At 44.7% G+C, this 18,592-nt stretch overlaps 1 protein-coding gene across 4 annotated transcripts in view; it reads right to left on the bottom strand.

Moving 5' to 3' along the window:
* Mvd (mevalonate diphosphate decarboxylase) overlaps window positions 1-18,592 on the bottom strand; it is a 54,782-nt gene that overhangs the window by 8,011 nt on the left and 28,179 nt on the right. For 2 of the 4 annotated variants that reach the window (XM_089580278.1, XM_089580279.1), the window contains 3 exons: window positions 10,310-10,468; window positions 5,051-5,116; window positions 1,921-4,385 (listed from right to left, as the gene is read on the bottom strand). In XM_089580278.1, coding sequence (XP_089436404.1) covers window positions 4,314-4,385; window positions 5,051-5,116; window positions 10,310-10,468 — 297 coding nt within the window. In that variant the 3' untranslated portion in view covers window positions 1,921-4,313. Of the gene's footprint in view, window positions 1-1,920; window positions 4,386-5,050; window positions 5,117-10,309; window positions 10,469-12,046; window positions 12,087-18,592 lie in introns of those variants that run through there. The other 2 variants (XR_016290504.1, XR_016290505.1) reach the window with 2 other exon arrangements.

Below are 18,592 nucleotides of genomic sequence, written 5' to 3'. Positions count from 1 at the left end.
CACTGCAGTGGCACAACTCTTTCCTTACTGCACCATAGGCCATCGGTTATATATGACCGATGCTTTGAACCTGCTGCAAAGATTCAAGACGGCGGTCCTGAACAAGCTGCGTCATCTAGTTTGCTTCAATACCACCATTTCTTTGGTTTCAGGTTTGTTTGTTTGTTTTTTTCCAAAGCGAGGAGGCAATGTGAAAATGAAACTTGGACTGGACATAGTCTGCCAGCTGCCAATCACGGCGCCCGTTTCGCTGCATGCCCCTCGAAGGCGAAAGGCTACACTGAGCACTTTAGACGGTGCTTATGCTGTCCTTTTCTTTAGAGCAGTAGTGTCGAGTTAGACAACCACATGGAATGCTCGGATTTCAGTTTCATTTGTGGGACTTCGTTTCAAAGCCCCTGGGACATCGTCGTGTGCTCGCACATGTTTTGCTTTACCATTGATGTATTTTATGTAGTACGCTTGATTTGTAAATGATGAGTGGTTTTATTTGGTGCTTCATGATTTTTGGAACATACTGCCAAGATATTTTACGAAATGCACCAGCAGTTTTTTGATGATGACATCAAGGAAGGCCACGCCTCCTTTTCCACGCCATAGATAAAAAAAGTTATGAAGAAATGTGACGAAGTTCTCTGCTTTTGACGAAGTTCGCTTTGTGTCTTCAAGCCCACAGTGATGGGATTTGAAGGTGCAGGCTCCTTTCCCAAGCCATGCACCCCGAGAAGCTGAGCATCAGGCCGGAGCATAGGTTTGAGAAAACTGGTGGGTACCCGGCCAGCGGCGGGAGTCGAACCCAGCACTTCCCGAAGCCGAGGCGGGTGCTCTACCACGACACCACGGCTGCAGTGTGCTGTGCCATAGATCATCAGATTGATACTTTGAACCTGCTGTCAAAAATTCAAGTTCGTGCTCCTGGACAAACTGAGCCATTTAGTTTAGATGGTGATCATGGTGTCTGTTGTGTCACAAGCTCCTGGAAGACTTAAAAGCCACACTGAGCACTTCCAACCATGTGGAATGGTCAAATTTCAATTCCATTCGCAAGACTTCACCTCAGAGTCCCGTGACATCAGTGCATACTCGCGCTGCGTTTTACCGTTCATGCTGTATTTTATGCAGTGTGCTCAATTGGTAAATGGTTTGGTTTGGTTTATGAGGGTTTAACGTCCAAAAGTGACTAGGGCTATGAGAGACGCCGTAGTGATGGGCTCCGGAAATTTCGACCACCTGGGGGGTTCTTTAACGTGCACTGACATCACACGAGCGTGTAGAATTTCGCCTCCATCGAAATTCGACCGCCATGGCTGGGATCGAACCCGTGTCTTTTGGGTCAGTAGCCGAGTGCCATAACCACTGAGCCACCGCGGCGGTCATGATTTGTAAATGATAAGGGTGGTTTTATTCCAAGATATTTTAATGCGCCAGCAGATTTTTGATCATGATGCTGTCAAGGAAGGCCACGCCCCCATTTAGGGCTTTTTCAGTATATTTTTTTATTACAACCAACAAAAAAAAATGGAAAAGTAGGAACTGCAAGTTCAGCTATAAAAAAGAAAGAAACAAGAATGGAACTCTGAACATATGTAATATGCAGCACATCCCACATCATATTGCCCAACTTGAAAGGCTGAAAGTCTTGAGAATGGTAACTAAGAACATGTGGAAAGTTTCGTATATTTTAGTTTTTACTAATCAATTTCTGGCGCAGTGCAGCCGCTTATTTCTGTTTCGCTTGTTTTTTTTTTTCACAGCAGATTTAACCAATAAAAGTTTTGCACACACAACTCTGTTGTTTTTTTTTTTGGTTCAGAAGTATGACATGTTATGATGTGCAGTGCATTTAGAACTTACTGAATAAATAATTTCTATTTTAAAACACTCAAAATCTCATTTTTTCGCGGTAAGGAAAGAGTCACGCCCAGAGGAACGCAAGTTTATTCAGGCTGAGAAGGGTTGTTTTGTAGGCCAGTTGGTCATGCATATTTCAAGAAAAGCTTTCTTGAAATATTTATTCAGGCGTTCATCCAGCAAACAAGATTTGCTTGCCAAGCATAAGGAACATTTCCATCCCCAGTCTTCCAAGGAAAGAATAGAGGACAGGTCAGCAGTTGCTTTCCTCCTCATTCACAGAACATGGACAGAGCTTGGGAGTTCTTTGTTTGTTGTTTCTTGCCACACACCAAAATATTTATATACGAATATTTCATGTACTTTGCTCCTATATATCTATGTACCACTGCTACAAGAAGTTTGTTGGGTACCATTAAACATTTGAGAACAGACGCCAAATTAGCCCTTTATACAACAGTGGGACATAGTTACCCCACTTGCTTGAAGTGCCGACATACACAGTGTTGCACTTGTGCACCATATTTTTACATTATTATTACCAAACTACCAAACAAACCATTCAGAATGTTTTTGCAAGTGTGGGTGTACAGTATGACGTGGGCTATTTTGGTGGTAAAATTAAAATCTGAAAAATTGTGGCTTTTCAGCCTTTTCCATTAGCCAACTGTTTCAGAATACTTTTTGAAACAGTTGATAATTCCAATTTAAGTTTTCTTATACGTAAACAAGACTGAGGTACGAGCACATACTGCATTTGGGGACTTTTTACAAAAACATTGATAAGAATGTTTTTCGTTTGTTTTTTACAAACCGGGTGGTCTAAATGGCTTGAAAGTGATGTCATTCCATTTCTAGAATCATTCTGAGTACAATTTTACTATTTGTATGCATATGAGAGATGCACACAGCTTATATCCTATAAAGAGTTACAGATGACAGTTACCAACAAAGACCATGTGGACAGAAAATGAGTCCGTTTTTTTTTATTAGGAAATGTAGTTTGGCGCTGACGGCACAAGCAATCACAAAAAAAAAGATTCATTATAGCCTCAGTTACTTATGTGCCACAAAGTCCAATACAATAAAAATAATGCTTTTGTGCACAATCAACACTGATGTAGGCCTACACTACTACTAACAGTATGGCCAGGTTATAAAAACAAGGTCAGGACAACTAGGTAATAGCACTGCTATACCTATATGGGCCCCACTAGAACAGTCATCCAATGCATAAGGCACACAAACAGCTCAGAGTAAAGAGCATGCCCCAATTTCATGCTCTAATAGCATCAAACAACATGAAGCCTTAACTAAGCTTACTCACTGGTGTCTGCTCTACAAAGAGGAACAACAGGAATATTAAGATGAAGTCCAGCTCTCAAACAACCCTGACACGCACAAATAGATGATCACCATGTAGTGCGATACTCAATATGACTTGCAACACTGGTGAGAACACTATTTCAGGCAAGTTGACAGCACCATATTCAGAAATGAGAATTCTGTCCTTACAAAGATTCACATCATCCCTTCAATGCTTCCACTACTTTCTTTACTTTAATCCATGACACATCCATGGCTTGTGTCAATAAATCGTACATGGTCGTAAAGGTGCAAGAAGGAAGGTTCTATGCAAGCACTGGAATAGCATTTCTAGATAATGCACATCTCTGAGAATACAAAAGCACTTCCTCTTTGTTTCCAGGCGTGTCATATATCATGTCATATATCATTTGTCATATCATAGAAAATATTCTTAACACTGTTTGGGGTGTATCTTATGCCAAGCTACATCCCAAGTAAAAAAAGATGCCTTGCTTGGGCCAAGAGCTCCTAGAACTGCCTCTTGCCACATTAATCACTCTTATGTAGTATATGCCTCCTCGTAAGAAAGGACGATGTAACACCACTGACCATAGTAGCTGTGCAAAACTGTATTTCAACATTTTGCATATTATAAAACACTTTTTTCAGCTGTTTGTGTCATCAATTCATGTCAGACGAAACAGTATGCTAGTAAAACATTCAAGAGGACATTAGATTAAAATTGCACTCATTCTTATGCAAGTCCTACGTGAGTGAGAAAAACATGCTACGTGTGCTACGCATAATGTAGTGTGCATACTACAAGAAATAAAGATTATGCAAGACGCTAACATTATATACATGCTAGCAAGAATAGTGACTTTGGCCCCCACCATTTTTAAGCATTACATACACAAAAGTGCAGATAAAGCATATATAGCTAGTAGTACATGTAGTCCACATTACTGTGTTAAAGAATTCATCCACCACACACTTATTCAGTGACTGTATGAGAGGAAAAGTAAGAAGTTCCTATTTCCACTCCTTACAACCCATTAAAACAAGTTAGTCATAATCATCTACCCACCAAAGATCACATGCAATCCATTTGTTCTTTTTGAAGTTGTCTTAGTGCAGAAGCCAGCGTGGTAAGCTCACTTTGGATACCCATGGACATCCAAAAGGTGCACCTCAAGACCATCGTGTGGCTTTGGCCCATCACCAACCTGAACAAAATTCAGAGTCCAAAACATAATGACATTAGCAAGAGGACACGTGCTTCTGGCACTGTCAGTTTAATTCTAATATTGATAGAAACACCAAAAGTACACAAGTTTCCAATGTGCATACCTTCCTAACATTAACATAACTGAGCCTAATATTTCCTTTGGATATTTATAACATTTCAGCTAAATTATTGCACTGGATAGAACTGGCAAAAAAAAAATGCAGCTGTTGCATCCAGGTCAATAAATTCTAAGATCTGCAAAAAGAATCAATACCACTGCACGGCTATGTTTAGAAGTCCAAATTGCAAGCACACAAAAATTTCCCCCCTTCCCCAAGTAGAGGCCATCGGTCCCCCTCCTTAGCTTTACAAATCTATGAATTTATTCCATATGTATTTCTCACTGCAACACATGTAATGCTACAGTGCAAATGTTCTCAAATTTTAAGGTCCATTTCTTGCCTCCATTTTTTTCACAGTACCCAAGGAGTTTCTGAAAAAATGATCCCTGAAAGCTCCAATAACAAAGTCCTGCGATGACATGCATTAACAGTGAACAAGGTTGTTCTTACATAAATTGTTAAGATTGTCAGTCATAACCTTTCGCCAATGCTGCATGCATGCTCAAAACAGCATGCTTGCAAAAACAAAAAAAATGCTCACGTGTGTAATAATAGCAAACTTGATGGCATCCAGCTGTGGACTGACATTCATGAAGTTCTTAAGTTCCTGTAAGTAAAGAACACATTGATCCATAAGCTGCCCACATACAAGTGACTGCACTGTAGTCAGTGTGGTCTTCCTAAGACCACACACATACCATAGTGCTCCAACACCTTTATCATTTTAGATGCTTGTCATCCCCTTTTATAACAGAATCAGTTGCATAAACAGCCATTTCCCAAACATGACAGCAACTCTGAATAACAGAAAGCATGCTCAGCTATGCCGGACAAACTGCTGTGCCATTTTCTATGTAGCAACGGCTCAGTATCTTTTACTAAATGCAGGTACTGTTAAAGAAAAGTTCAAACATGAAAGTCTACGAAAGAGCCAAGTGGCCTTAAAATTCTGGCAATGCAATACATAGCACTGAAGTTATTCTGTTAGCGCTATTATGTCAAGAATAAAGGGCAATGAGAACTGTTTTGCAAAACAGAGGGCTATAATTTTGTCCGTTTACTTCCATTACTGCCAATAAAAGGCCATTAAACGTTAGAAGAGCTTATGGTTTTATGGGGGTTTAACGCCCCAAAGCAACTCAGGCTATGAGTGACGCCGTAGTGAAGGACTCTAGAAATTGCGACCACCTGGAGTTAAAAACTGCTGCTAAAAACTACTGATGCAGATTTCAAAAATGTCTGATCGCACAGTGCACAGGTCGGACTGTCTTTCACAGGGAAAGGCAACGGTGGGTCTCAACGGAGTGAACAAAAGTTAGATAAATGGATGCGATGCCAACGTAATTAGTGCACTTAAACTAAAATAAAATGCACAGTGATTGCGAAACAAGCACAGAAAAATAAAGATGACAGTGATAAACGTTCAGTGATAAACGATGACATCATTCTCAACCATACAATTTAAGAACACCTGCTTTAAAAGTTTGCAAGACAGGAAAAGGCATGATTTGATGTGCATGTTAGACTTATAGCCTGAAGTGGGTGCTCAGCAGTGCACGACACCAAGAGCAAGTGGAGACAGTCTAGTTGCTAGGTACACTTTGAGGAGCAGATGGTAGGTGTTTGGTCTTTTATATATATACATGCAGTGCCGCAGCCTCTCGGGGCAGTCCTGCATAGCCAGCTGTGATGTTCCATGCCACATTGCTGAAAAGTGTTCTATACACCTGGGGAGGGTCCTTTCAAAGTCCTTAATATGCAGCAGGAATCCGCAATAACAAGCAGGGAAGTACTGTGACCACATGACCAGATGCTGGAATCCAATATAGACAGCAGTTGGTAAGAATGGGAGCATGTCTGCAGAGTGCACTCTGAAGGACCACTGGTGTGTGCTGGGTTTCTGATAAAATCTCCCTGCATGTGCTACTACGTATAATGCAGTTTGATACAAAAAGTATGCTGGGACAAGTAAAAGGAATGAAAAATAAGATGTCCCTGCCTGTACCGGGCTTTAATACAGCCAGCACTGATGCCACGAGATGATGAAATGAAGAATCAGATGGCATGACAAAAGGACACATTTCATATGCTTTTGCTTCGTTGTACAGCCAATTTCATTCAGCTTCCTTGTGTCCAAGCATCAAGACTCTCTACCTGAAGCTCGAGGCTGTATACTCTAGATGAACTACTTGCCTGATTCAGTCAGAACTAATTGCAAATACCCATCGTCTGCAATGACGACGAATCAAAAAAGCAACATTTAGTAGAGATGGTGCTTGTAACCCCGTGTTACATCCAAAAGAGGAATGAACACTGCCTTGTTTTAGGCGGAAGCAAGCTTGCGACGCTTCACCCGACTCGCAGAAACAGTATTTACTGTGTATTTGGAAAGTAATGCAATCATATACATAAAAAATTGTCATTCAAGATATGTTACAAATATTTAAAATTCTTCAAAGTAGTCCTCTTTCGCACCTACATGTCTGCCAGCAACACTATCAGGCACTGCAAGCATCCTGGAAGGCGTCAATGGGTCACGGCAGTTTGAATCACTTTGATGGTCCCAAAACAATCTCTTTTCAGGCTGGTCTTGATTCTCAGGAACAGGAAAAGTCTTCCAGAGCCAGGTCAGGACTGTAGGGGGCAGCGCTACAAAGTTGGGCTTGACCAGGAACTCCAGGACACACAGAGAGGTGTGGCTATGAGCGCTGTCTTGGCGCAACTGCCAGGTATCGGAAATCTCCTTTTGCATTCGAACAACCTTTTTTCTGTAGACACCGTTGACTGCCTGCCCTTGGAGTATGAATTCTTTGTCGACCACACCCTTCTAAAAAGACAATTAGCACCGTTTCCATTTTCGACTTGCGCAGTCTTGCCTTCTTGGGGTGTGTGATGTCACAAGCGCCCTGCAGCACTAGCAGCGGCCTGACGCTCGCTTGGAAAAAGAGAAGAAGAAAAGAAGAGACACGAGGCATGGCGCAAACGGCGCGAGGAGACGAGCTCGGGCAGCAAACAGGCGAGGTCGCGGCAGAATGGCTTCTTGAACCCGGGTGACCAGGCCTGCGGAAGCCGTCCTCGACCAGTTCATTGCGACCAGGGGCCTGCTGTTTCCTGTCTCCCGCCTGCCTCTTGCTGCCTCGGAGAGTGAGCGCCGTGCTGGGCACAGGCAGGTGCTGCCCGCCCGAGGATCCTGCCGGCCCTGCAGCTGGTTCGTGCCTGTTGTCCCGTTGTTGGAACCTGTCGCTGTAAAAAAGGTGCCTCCCTGGCCGTGCCCGGGTGTCCAGACCTGGGCGGCCACCTCCTCCCTCCGGTGTGTCGTCAAGGCCACTGCTGGTAGTGCTTCGCGCCCGACTTCCGGCCGCAGGGAGAACAGGCCTGCGGAGGTACTTGGCCCCGGCGCCTTTTTGGCGACGGGCAGCGGATTCACAAGCCGGAACCACTCCTCGACCCCCGGCCGCACAGTTCCCTACCCATCGCTGACTGCTTGCTCTTTTAAGTAAAACCTTTTTTGTTATATCTACAGACGTGCTCGGTCTTGGACGATTTTCTGAATCCTCCGGGGCCCCACCTCGGAGGACGCTCGAACCTGCTGGGGGGACTTATCCCCTCGCAGGGTGAGAGGACTTCGAGGTGCCTTTCAGAACTTTGACGCTTCATCTCAGGGCCGTACTCAAGTACCCATCTTCCATTGCCAGTAATGACATTGTCAATAAAATGAGGTTCAATTTGCACACGTCACAAAAGTTCATTCACGATCACTCGGTTGCCCTCGTGTCAGTCAACAGCTTGGGGACCAGCAACATGTTCAAATTGTTGCTAACGGTATCATGCACAGTGGTTTTCGGAATATTGAGGGTCTCTGCTATCATCCACGCACTCATTCGACAGTTGGTGTTGAAAAGAACACGAGACATAATTTCTTCACTTTTGCTGGTTGTTGACAGTCCAGAGCGGAAATCATTGTCCACCTCTTCGCAGCCCCCTTTATACGACTTCAACCACATTGAAAATTGAGAATATGACATTAAAAAAAAAAAAAAAGAAATCCTCACAAGCTTGCTTTCTTCATTTTCTTTTTCTGCTTTCCTTGTGATGCGGCGATTGAAAGCCAACAGCTCATGTGCCGGTACGGAAGGTTCAAAGCTGTATTTTGGTCCTTTTGCCAAGACGTCCGCGATGTCTTTTGGCACATTCACATTGCCTAGAACCACAGCTCCGCTTTTGTTCGGTTCCTTCCTAGGATGCTTTACACCGGTGTGCAGGGTTTTATTCAGTACGCACCTCCATAATGCCTCCGTAGTCTGGGCCGCTTGTCTTCTTAGGGATTGCAGCTTCTTGTTAGCTAACCATTCCACGTCTTCACTTAAGCAAACCAAGTTTAACCAATCATGCAACAATCGCACCTGCCTCCATATTTCCGCCCTTAAAACTTTGCGCCCGTCCTGTCCGTCTTTCTGTGTGGTTTGTGTCAAATTTAGCGCTGTTTTTACTTTCCTGAACACAATGTCACACTAACTAGCCCAGCAAGAGGTACTGTTAAGCTTGCTTAATCATTTGGTAGTTGGCAAGACTTTTGTTGAGTTTAGCATAGACATTGATTATGTACCATTGTTGGAGTCTTGACTCCATTGCACGTCTTGGCACATGCACTACCAGGAGGCTCATGGGAACAGCGATCCTGACTCTTCCAGAGCTTGGAGTAGACTGAGCTTGGCAGCACTGAAAAGCTGAGTCCCCCCACCACCTAACCTGATAGGTCCAAACATGCTAGGTGCAATGGAAGTGCCAGAGAAAAAAAATAAATAATAATTGCATTACTTTCCAGACACACCCTGTATATCTGGCTTCCATGTATGATACCACCCTTAACCTATGGTTTGATCTTTTTGGAGTCATGACATGTTTATGCAAGGTTCAGCATAAACACCACCTTACTGGTCCGGGCTCCCTCGGCACCCCTTAGGGGGACTGTGGCGAATTGGTGACGCTGATGAATCATAAGCTTACACCTTTATCATGCGCACTCAGCTATGTGGTCGCTTGTCAGAGTCGGAGTCACAATCTCTGCTCGCACTGTCACTCTCACTTCTACTTTGCATCCTACAACGCTCGAAAGCATTGGCACTAGACAGAGAATCTTCAACTGCGCACTGCCAGCCAGCCTTTATACAGGACTGCCAAAGGCAGCTGTGACATGTCTGCCAGCTCGTAGCCCACAGCGTGTTAAGTGCAGCGTGGTGGCCACTCATAAAGCATCAAAAATACAACTATCCACTCAAAAATAACTGGTCTGGTTGGGTGTAATGGGTCTAACGTCCCAAAGCGGCTTGGGCTATGAGCGCCGTAGCGTACGCCGTAGCGGAGGGCTCCGGATAATTTCGACCACCTGGTTTCTTTAATGTGTACTGACATCGCACAGTACATGGACCTCTAGCATTGCACCTCCATAAATAACTGGAATGATGACTGCATACTACGGTAATCAAATCTTAAGAATGCAAATGTGGTGCTTTCTCAAGACTTTGAGAGTATTATTCAGTATCCGTTTAATGCGCTGTGTAATGGGGAGAGCAGACACCTGGTCATCACTTTGCAAATGTTTAGCTATATTGACTGCTTCCTGAAGAACACCGACCACAAAGTAATCAAATGCACAAACAAGTCAGCTGTGGTGGAATCATTTGCCATAACAAAAAGTAATTCACTCTGCCTAATCATACCTATTAAGCTGTGAAACCAAACCAAGGTAGAATGATACTATGAAAGCCAAAAATATACAACTACTATTGTAAAAACTCACATCTGACAACTTTCCCACAACTGCTGGTGTGCCCCGGAAGAAATCCACTTCTCTGGCAGTTGTTGGAAATGCATACTCAACAAGAGCAAGAACCTCGGGCAGTGATTCTTCCAAAAGAAAAAGGCAGGCATTTGGTCCTGCATCGAATGAGTATGCCAGCTGCACAGAAAAAAGTAAGAGTGGAAACATCAGTGACTCTGAATGAACACAGAACATCTACAAGGACTGTTCAAACGGAACATAAACATTTTAAGCAGCACACGAACTTCTTATCCTCGAGTACTTTATTTTTTTTTATTACTATATATCTGGTGACAAAAGCTATAGTTGAGCTGTGGCAGGAAGCAGTGAAGGCAGAGTTGTACATAACATGTTAAAAGTAATTGATCACTTGTAATAAATCACATTTTCTTTGTATTTCAAAATGAACTGAGAACTTTTTGTAAGGTGTAATGTTCTCAGTAATCATAATTTTCAGTAATCAATTTATACGTATTTATACGATTATAAGTCGACTCGAATGTAAGTTGACCCCTCAATATCGCATGTCAGGAAAAAAAAAAAACTTGGAGGTCGCTTAAAGGAGTATAGACACCTAATTTTGGTGGCATGTTTTCTTCTCTATATTGATGCATAAGAAATTATCATGCATGGATTACCACGTGGTATTCGCCTGCAACCGCTAAATAATTACCAATTGAGTTTCTTTCTCGTGCTGTTTCAGTTTCAGTTTCAACAACTGAACGACGAGTGTGACGTCAACGTGTGCTTAGTCATGCGAGGCATGAAAAAACTGCAATATAATCGTTGCTTCTACATTCGTTGTGATTTCAGCTCTTGAGGTAAGCTGGCTTTAGCATTGTAGTGAATTAAAATGACGAAGCAGCGATTATATCAGTTTCTTCATGCCTCATGTGACCTATAAGCCCCACACTGATGTCGCAGTTGACATCACAGTCAGCTGTTGAAGCCAAAAAAGCACAAGAAAGAAATTCAACTATAAATTATTTAGCAGTCGTGGGAGAATACCACGTGGTAACCCATGCATGATAATGACTTACGCATCATTACAAAGAAAACATGCACCCAAAAGTTGAGCGTCTATATTCCTTTAAGCTTCGCCTTCAATAGTAAAACGAGATAGCATTATCCGGCCACCACTGCTTATCGTCAGCCACTATCAGCTGCCGCGTGCGGGCATGCCCGTGGACACATTCCAAAACAAAAATATATTAGTCACTGGACTACTTGTCCACACTTGCGCCATTGTCCTCACTAGCGCTGCTGTCATGATCGCTGCTACAGTCCCACAGCACATCGTTCTAACGTCATCGTCCAGCGAACTCCTGCATTTCGCAAACAGCCGCACCATGAAATTGCATAGAACAGCTGAAAACTTTGCCTCTCTGCAGCGACCACGCCTGTATCACCCATACTGAGACGACGAAATTGTGGCCCGGCACGTAGTTCATTTCTTTAGCTAAAGAACAACAGCCATCTTGAATGTAGCCATGAACGAGCGCCGGATGCTTACCAGACACGGAGCACGAGTGACGACTGACGAAGCACTACATAAAAAATTTATGAGCTGAACTCGAGTCTCCTTACATGTGGAAATGCGAAACCTGTGCACAGTCCGCCACCTGCTGGGCAAGCGTCATACATAGTGAGGGGGGGGTTTCAGTGGGTGCCACAGGACGGCGCTATGACTCCATGCCAAGCATGGAGGAAACTTACCGGAAACAGAGGAATTTTTGCACTTGCTTGTCAGCGACATCTGTAATTAACATGCTCATAATTGCCTTAGTAGATACCTCGAAGATATGATTTTAAGAACTGTGCATTCACTAGACGCACCTTTATTCAACTTCAAACATTGAAGTGTCGTGGCAGAATGGCAGTGTCCCCCGTCTCGCACACCGATGGCCCGAGTTCGGTTCCCACCTAGACCCCAATTTCCTTATTCTTTTCTTATGACTGCCAGTTCGAACGGACACTTTTGCGGACAGCCTCCATCTACAAATTCCATCCACGCCACTCATGAGCCAAGAAAGGCTTTCGCCTTTAGAACTCGTAAAACGTGGCCGGCAGTCGTCAAAGCCAAAGAGAAACACGTGACCAGCGTCGGCTCTTCCGTCAGCTACCAACACTCCTTGGCACCACTGCCGTTCCGAGTGGACGTGCCATGAAGGAAAAAAATGTTAGGCAGCCGTTCAACTCTGCCAAACCAAGTTTCACATAGCGAAAGCTAGAAGCGGCTTGCCACAATGTTTGAAGATGTAGTTAACTATATGTGCACTCCTCAGTGCGCTCTCCTTCCTATGGAGGAAGCATCCCCATACCTGAGGTCACAACTGTGAATTGAATCACGTGACACGTGATTCATACCTCCATATATCCATATCACCACATCTCCTATATATCAACATATATGGGAGATATGGGATTCACCTCACCAGAGCAACACATGAGCTATGAGAGACGCCGCAATGGATGGCTAAGCATTAATTATCACCGCAGGGGTTCTTCAACGCGCACAGACATTGAACAGTACATGGGTGCCTTTCTTTCGGCTCCATCAAAACGTGTCCGCCGTGGCAGGTCGGGATTAAGTTTCATAATGCTGTCTGCTATGTACAGTCTTTGTAAAAAGTAACCAGGCTGCATGGTTTGCTTCTAGCTTGTATAGTGGAGCCCCTGTGGCTTTCCTAAAGATCGAAAGGTGTTGGCAGGTAAGAAGACCACCAGTCCTTACCTTTAACGACCATTTTCAGCTTCAGGGAAGCTGTAAGGGCTCCACTGTACGAGCTAGCAGCAAACCATGCAGCCTGGTTACTTTTGACAAAGACTGTACCTTGCAGCAAAGCAAATAAAATCTAATCTTCTGAACATCTGTACTAATGCTCCAAGGCAAAACCCTATGAGAACAGCTTGACACCTGTACCAGGGCTTTTTGAGCCGATGACAGAGCATAAAAGCATTGAGGAACAAAAGAACATATGCGAGAGATGTTTAATTCAATATGTACTAGTCGCTTATTTTATGCCACCTTAGGATGAGTTGCTGTGAGCTGAAACCTACGCTAGCAGTTTTCAAGCTCCTTAACTGAGCTTGAAGGCTATGCACGCCGATAACTTTATGCCACATATTTAATTGTTTCGAGTAACTTTTTATTCATGAAAATAGAGAGCACCAGAAATGTGAGTGAATATTCCGATTAGCTGAACTGTGCACACTGAAGAACAATGCGTTCATGAATGTAAATTATTGGAAAGTTTTTACTGTGGCCAATATGCTGCCACATTTTTCTTCAAATCCATTCTTGCAGGAGTAGCGTTTGATACTCTCATCTTTTTAAGAAAAGTTTAGGATCAAGTCTATTTCAGCAAGCACTTGAATTACGTTCAATGTCTCTCATCTTATAATTTGATCTCTGTGTACTGCACAAAAAAAAAAACGAAACGCACACGGGAAGCTGCATGCAACCGGCAAACATGCCACTGCTCGCAGCAGGACGCAGCGCGTGGCGTTCAGGTGAAAGGCGCACATGCTTCTTTGTTGGGCATGGGTGCTTTAGTCGTGGCCTGGATACTGTGCATTGGCTGTGTGACTATGACCTAGACTGTGTTGCGACTTTGGATTTCTCTCTTTTTTTTTTTTCGTCGTAGACTGCACACTGTGCTTTGTCTGCCTGTGACTGACTTTGACTGCGATGCACCTTTTGTTTCCTCTTCTTTTTGAGTTTTACTGCTCTGATTTTTCCTTAAATTGTTTTTTTTTTCTTTGGAGCATTCACCTCTTTTCATTTATCAATTGCCATTAAGCCTGGCAAAGCATTGCTGGTCCAGGCTCCCTCTCTATTTCTTTTATGTTTATTTATTTATTTATTTTACATTTTCTCAGAGGAGCAATAAAAGGGAAAAAGGGCTGTCCATTCGTTGCCACACACGCTGTTGTGCGCACGTCGGAGGTGCACGAGTGACTGGCCAGCATGAAACGTAGGTTTTGAGTAGGGCTATTTGGATGATCTCTTGCTGCATCGGTCATCCCTGGACGGTCATCCTCCCTTCGGGAGTCTGTTCGAATTAGCCCATGCGAGACCCATAGCGTCCGAATCAGTGAGCGTCCGACACCACAGACATACATAAGCATTAGCCAGGCCTGAGCCGGCAGTTCAAATTATCCGGATTCCTGAATTAATGGGGGTCAAATTAACGGACTTTTACTGCAGTAATTTTTAAAATCAAAACTGAATATGAACAGTGCAGCTAGAAACTGCAGCTAGAAACTGAACTGAACACCGATAAAATATTTTTATGAATGTTCCTACAAGTAGCGAACATTCATACAAAATGATTAATCGTGAGAAACAGCTGCGTTAGCCATGGCGCTGCGGCACAGTGCTATCACTAATGGAGATAAAGCTATAGCTGTCAAAAGAAGCAACATTGGTCTTCACTAGGAGTACACAACACGAAGTCAGTATGTCAACTACGACGACCACGTTATACAAATAGGAAAATTCTCTTTTCTGCCCGATTACAACAAGCTAATAATCTAATGCCATATCTCAGTAGGTCAGAGGGCGTGAGCTGCGTACGAGCTGTGGCCTCCAAGTTCAGGCATCAAGGCAGGGTTTTCTAACCCTGCATGAGCCCTGTTGCATCGCACCAATCTTGAAGGCAATCTATGAGTGCCGTGAATGCCGCCACACGAATGGACTGTGTCGAGACACTCAAACCTCCATCCAGCATGAACTGATTGTGGCAGCATGCTGTGCGGCGTCAGAGTAGGCCTTTTTTGAAATATTCACAGAAAACTATGGCATGCCTTACTTGACCTTCATTCCAATTATTCGAAAAGTACTCGAAACTTTGATGACATGTCCGGTTCATTTCGAACAGTTGTCAACATGCACTATTTGATTTGGTTGACAGACTGAATATGAGAATATTCAATTAGCTATTCGAAAGTTTCGAACGTTCGCACACCCCTACTGGAATCTAATAGTTCAGTTTTTATCACAGGTTAAGCACCTCCTAATAATTAGAAATTCGTTGTTTGCCATTAGTAACAGCCATATCAATATTTAAACTCTCGGAGTTTTCATTTTCACTGACGTTATGGCACAAAGAATTCTGATTCTCCAGCTGCAGAAAACCAAAACCAGCTGGCAGAACTGCACACGTGGCAACACTCCACTCGTGTGCATCTTAAGTGTATTTTTGAAGCGAAAAGCTTAACTAGGCTCGTCAACACCGCGCTTCGCGTGGGCCACCCCTGGGCGCTGCAGCGGCGCGCCCTTCCTCCTCCTCGCCACCCCCTCCCTTCTCCTCCTCGCCACCTGTTTACTCTTCGCCGCTGGTAGCGGTTCTTATCGCGTTCTTATCACGTTATCGCAAGGCGTTGCGATAACGCCCGGGCGGCGGCGGCAAACATAAAAGAGGCCGCGCGGCTCTATCGCCACTTCTCCTCCTCGCCACCGGTTTACCCGTTGCCGCTGCTGCGCGGTCTCCGCCGCCGTCCCAAGAGAAGGTTCTTTCGCAAGGCGTTGCGAGAACGCACGTGTGAGCGGCGGCGGCGGCCGTAGAAGAGACGCAGACATTCGCCATGGAAGGAAGAAAAGAAGACCCAGAAGTGGTAGCAAGGGAGTTGGCTCAAAATCTACACCGCTATCGTGGTGCTCCCAGTGCATTGTGCGCGAACTGCGACAGCCATGACGTCAAACAAAGCATAACTGCAGCTTTTCGCTTGTATATCCAGGCTTAACCAGAGCTAAGCCACTGCCAATTTTTTTCAGGGTGGCTGAGCAGGAGTGGCAAGCTATTGTTTGCCATAGGCATGTGAAATGTATTGCCTCACAAAAGACCTCTCCCTGTTTGCAAACAATGTGATGTCAGGGGAGCACGTGGGCATGCTGAAAGAAAACAGGCTTGGTTGCCAAAAGCGGCCTTCTGCCTGCTATGCGGAGTGTCGTGAGCTGTCCGACGACGTGCATTTTACGCCTGAAATTGTGCATTAACTACACTTAAAGCTCAAGTATGTGGCACTCCAGTACCCCGACCCATTAAAAACTGACAACTAAAAAAATGATTTTAAGTGTCCGGAAACATGAGTTTTGGGGATATTTTTGTGTACCTAATTAGAACAAGCCTTACCCATGCAGTGCACAGGCACCGAAATCCTACCAACCGCTTGAAAAGTAGAGGACCTCGCAATGGAAGGGCACACTGGCAAGGGGGTTATTTCAGACTTCGGCACCGGCTACTGCATCCTAAACGCCTTTCACAGAAGCGACTGCACAGCCCTACGAAGTGCAGGTAGGTGCGAAGACAGCAACTTCCGCACGAGCACCATGCTTGACTGGCCGATTTTTCCCCTCAAGCACGGACATGTCTGTCTCGTTTAGATCACACTGACTCACAAACACATGATATCATTACTGGAATGTATACCATCCAGATCCAGTTCCAGTGCGGAACAACCAATGCGATGCGCGTCACTAAAACAAGCTGCACGCAAAATAGCGGGGTAATCAAGTATATTTTGTACAACGCTGCATAACATTCATGTAGAGCACACCAATATTTAAAAGCGCACTTAAATGAAATAAGCAAAAACTGTTTTTCGACTCGGACATGGCAGCACTTGATCGACCGCGGTATGTTACAATTCCGGGTTGGAATGCGGCTGCATTTAAGCGGCAGAGCTAGCACACCCCGGCTAGCCGCCTCGTGACAGAAGCTAGCGCTTCTTGAACACAATCTACCACACTGGAATAAACTACAAATGCCTATCTAGAAGTTCTTTGAGTACTTTCAGCGGTCACATGCCACCCGGGCCTTTGAGTGCTCAATCGGTCATGATTTCAGTAAGATTCGTTCGGGAGGATAACAAAACCAACTAAGTGCTTGCATCATGTCAAGAAACAAACACGCGCCAAGATGAAATGAAGAAAAAAAAATTGGCAGTGACTTAGCTCTGGTTAAGCCTGGATATACAAGCGAAAAGCTGCAGTTATGCTTTGTTTGACGTCATGGCTGTCGCAGTTCGCGCACAATGCACTGGGAGCACCACGATAGCGGTGTAGATTTTGAGCCAACTCCCTTGCTACCACTTCTGGGTCTTCTTTTCTTCCTTCCATGGCGAATGTCTGCGTCTCTTCTACGGCCGCCGCCGCCGCTCACACGTGTGTTCTTGTAACGCCTTGCAAAAGAACCTTCTCTTGGGACGGCGGCGGAGATTGCGCAGCAGCGGCAAGGGGTAAACTGGTGGCGAGGAGAAGAAGTGGCGATGGAGCACGCGGCGCGGCGCGCGGCCTCTTTTATGTACGCCGCCGCCACCCCGGCGTTATCGCAACGCCTTGCAATACCGTGATAAGAACGCGATAAGAACCGCTAGCAGTGGCGAAGAGTAAACAGGTGGCGAGGAGGAGGAAGGGCGCACTGCGGCAGCGCCCAGGGGTGGCCCACGCGAAGCGCAGTGTTGACGAGCCTAGTGAAGCTTTTCGCTTCAAAACGTAAAACATTGACGTTTCAGCTCTGCAACGGGTGCCTTGTTCACAATCAGACAGAAACAGATGAGCCATTGCTTATGAAGGAAAAAAAAACTGGAGGGAACACTCAAGCACCGCCTCAAGGGTATGATGCGATAGCGTAATGAGTTAATTCCCATATATGCAGAAGCTCATTCTCTAATTTACATTCATATATCCCTGGGAGTCCTCATACCACTCCTGGCACAGTGGTGTAGAGGTTAAGCGATGCACCACTGCCCTTCAATGGCAGGTGCTCTCAGCTGTGGCCCTTAGGTAGCGCAGGTTGCTCTTCCCCAGCGACCAATCATTAATTGAACTGCCACCTTCTACGGAGGGCAGCTTGCTCACTATCCAGTGGGCACGTTGTGATGACGCCACAAGCTCACGTGACCTAGGTGGCCCACCTGCCTCCTAGGTTGCTCTCTGGGCACCACCTGCCAGAGTCATGCTCATGATTTTTCGCTCACAACACCAACAATGTCGACGCCAGATTTTCTGGGTAACGGGGCCTTTAAATTTATCGTGTTAATATACATAGACTATACATACAATCTGTTCGCCATGTTTTTCCTTCATAAGCAACAGACCATCTGTTTGTCTCATCCTGTTTTACTTTTTTCTTCATTTCACCTTGACAAGCGTTTGTTTCTTGACATGCAGAATTTTCCTCACCAAACGGGTTTCCGTCAAACCCTCACTATAAGCGCTTGCTTGTGCACATAAAAATACATGGGCACACAAGTAAT

This window comes from Amblyomma mixtum, chromosome 3 (genome assembly GCF_055824585.1).
Source record: "Amblyomma mixtum isolate Tamu chromosome 3, ASM5582458v1, whole genome shotgun sequence".
NCBI lineage: Eukaryota > Metazoa > Arthropoda > Arachnida > Ixodida > Ixodidae > Amblyomma > Amblyomma mixtum.
The sequence above is the reverse complement of the archived record's forward strand: the minus strand, read 5'-3'. Positions and strand labels throughout refer to the sequence as shown.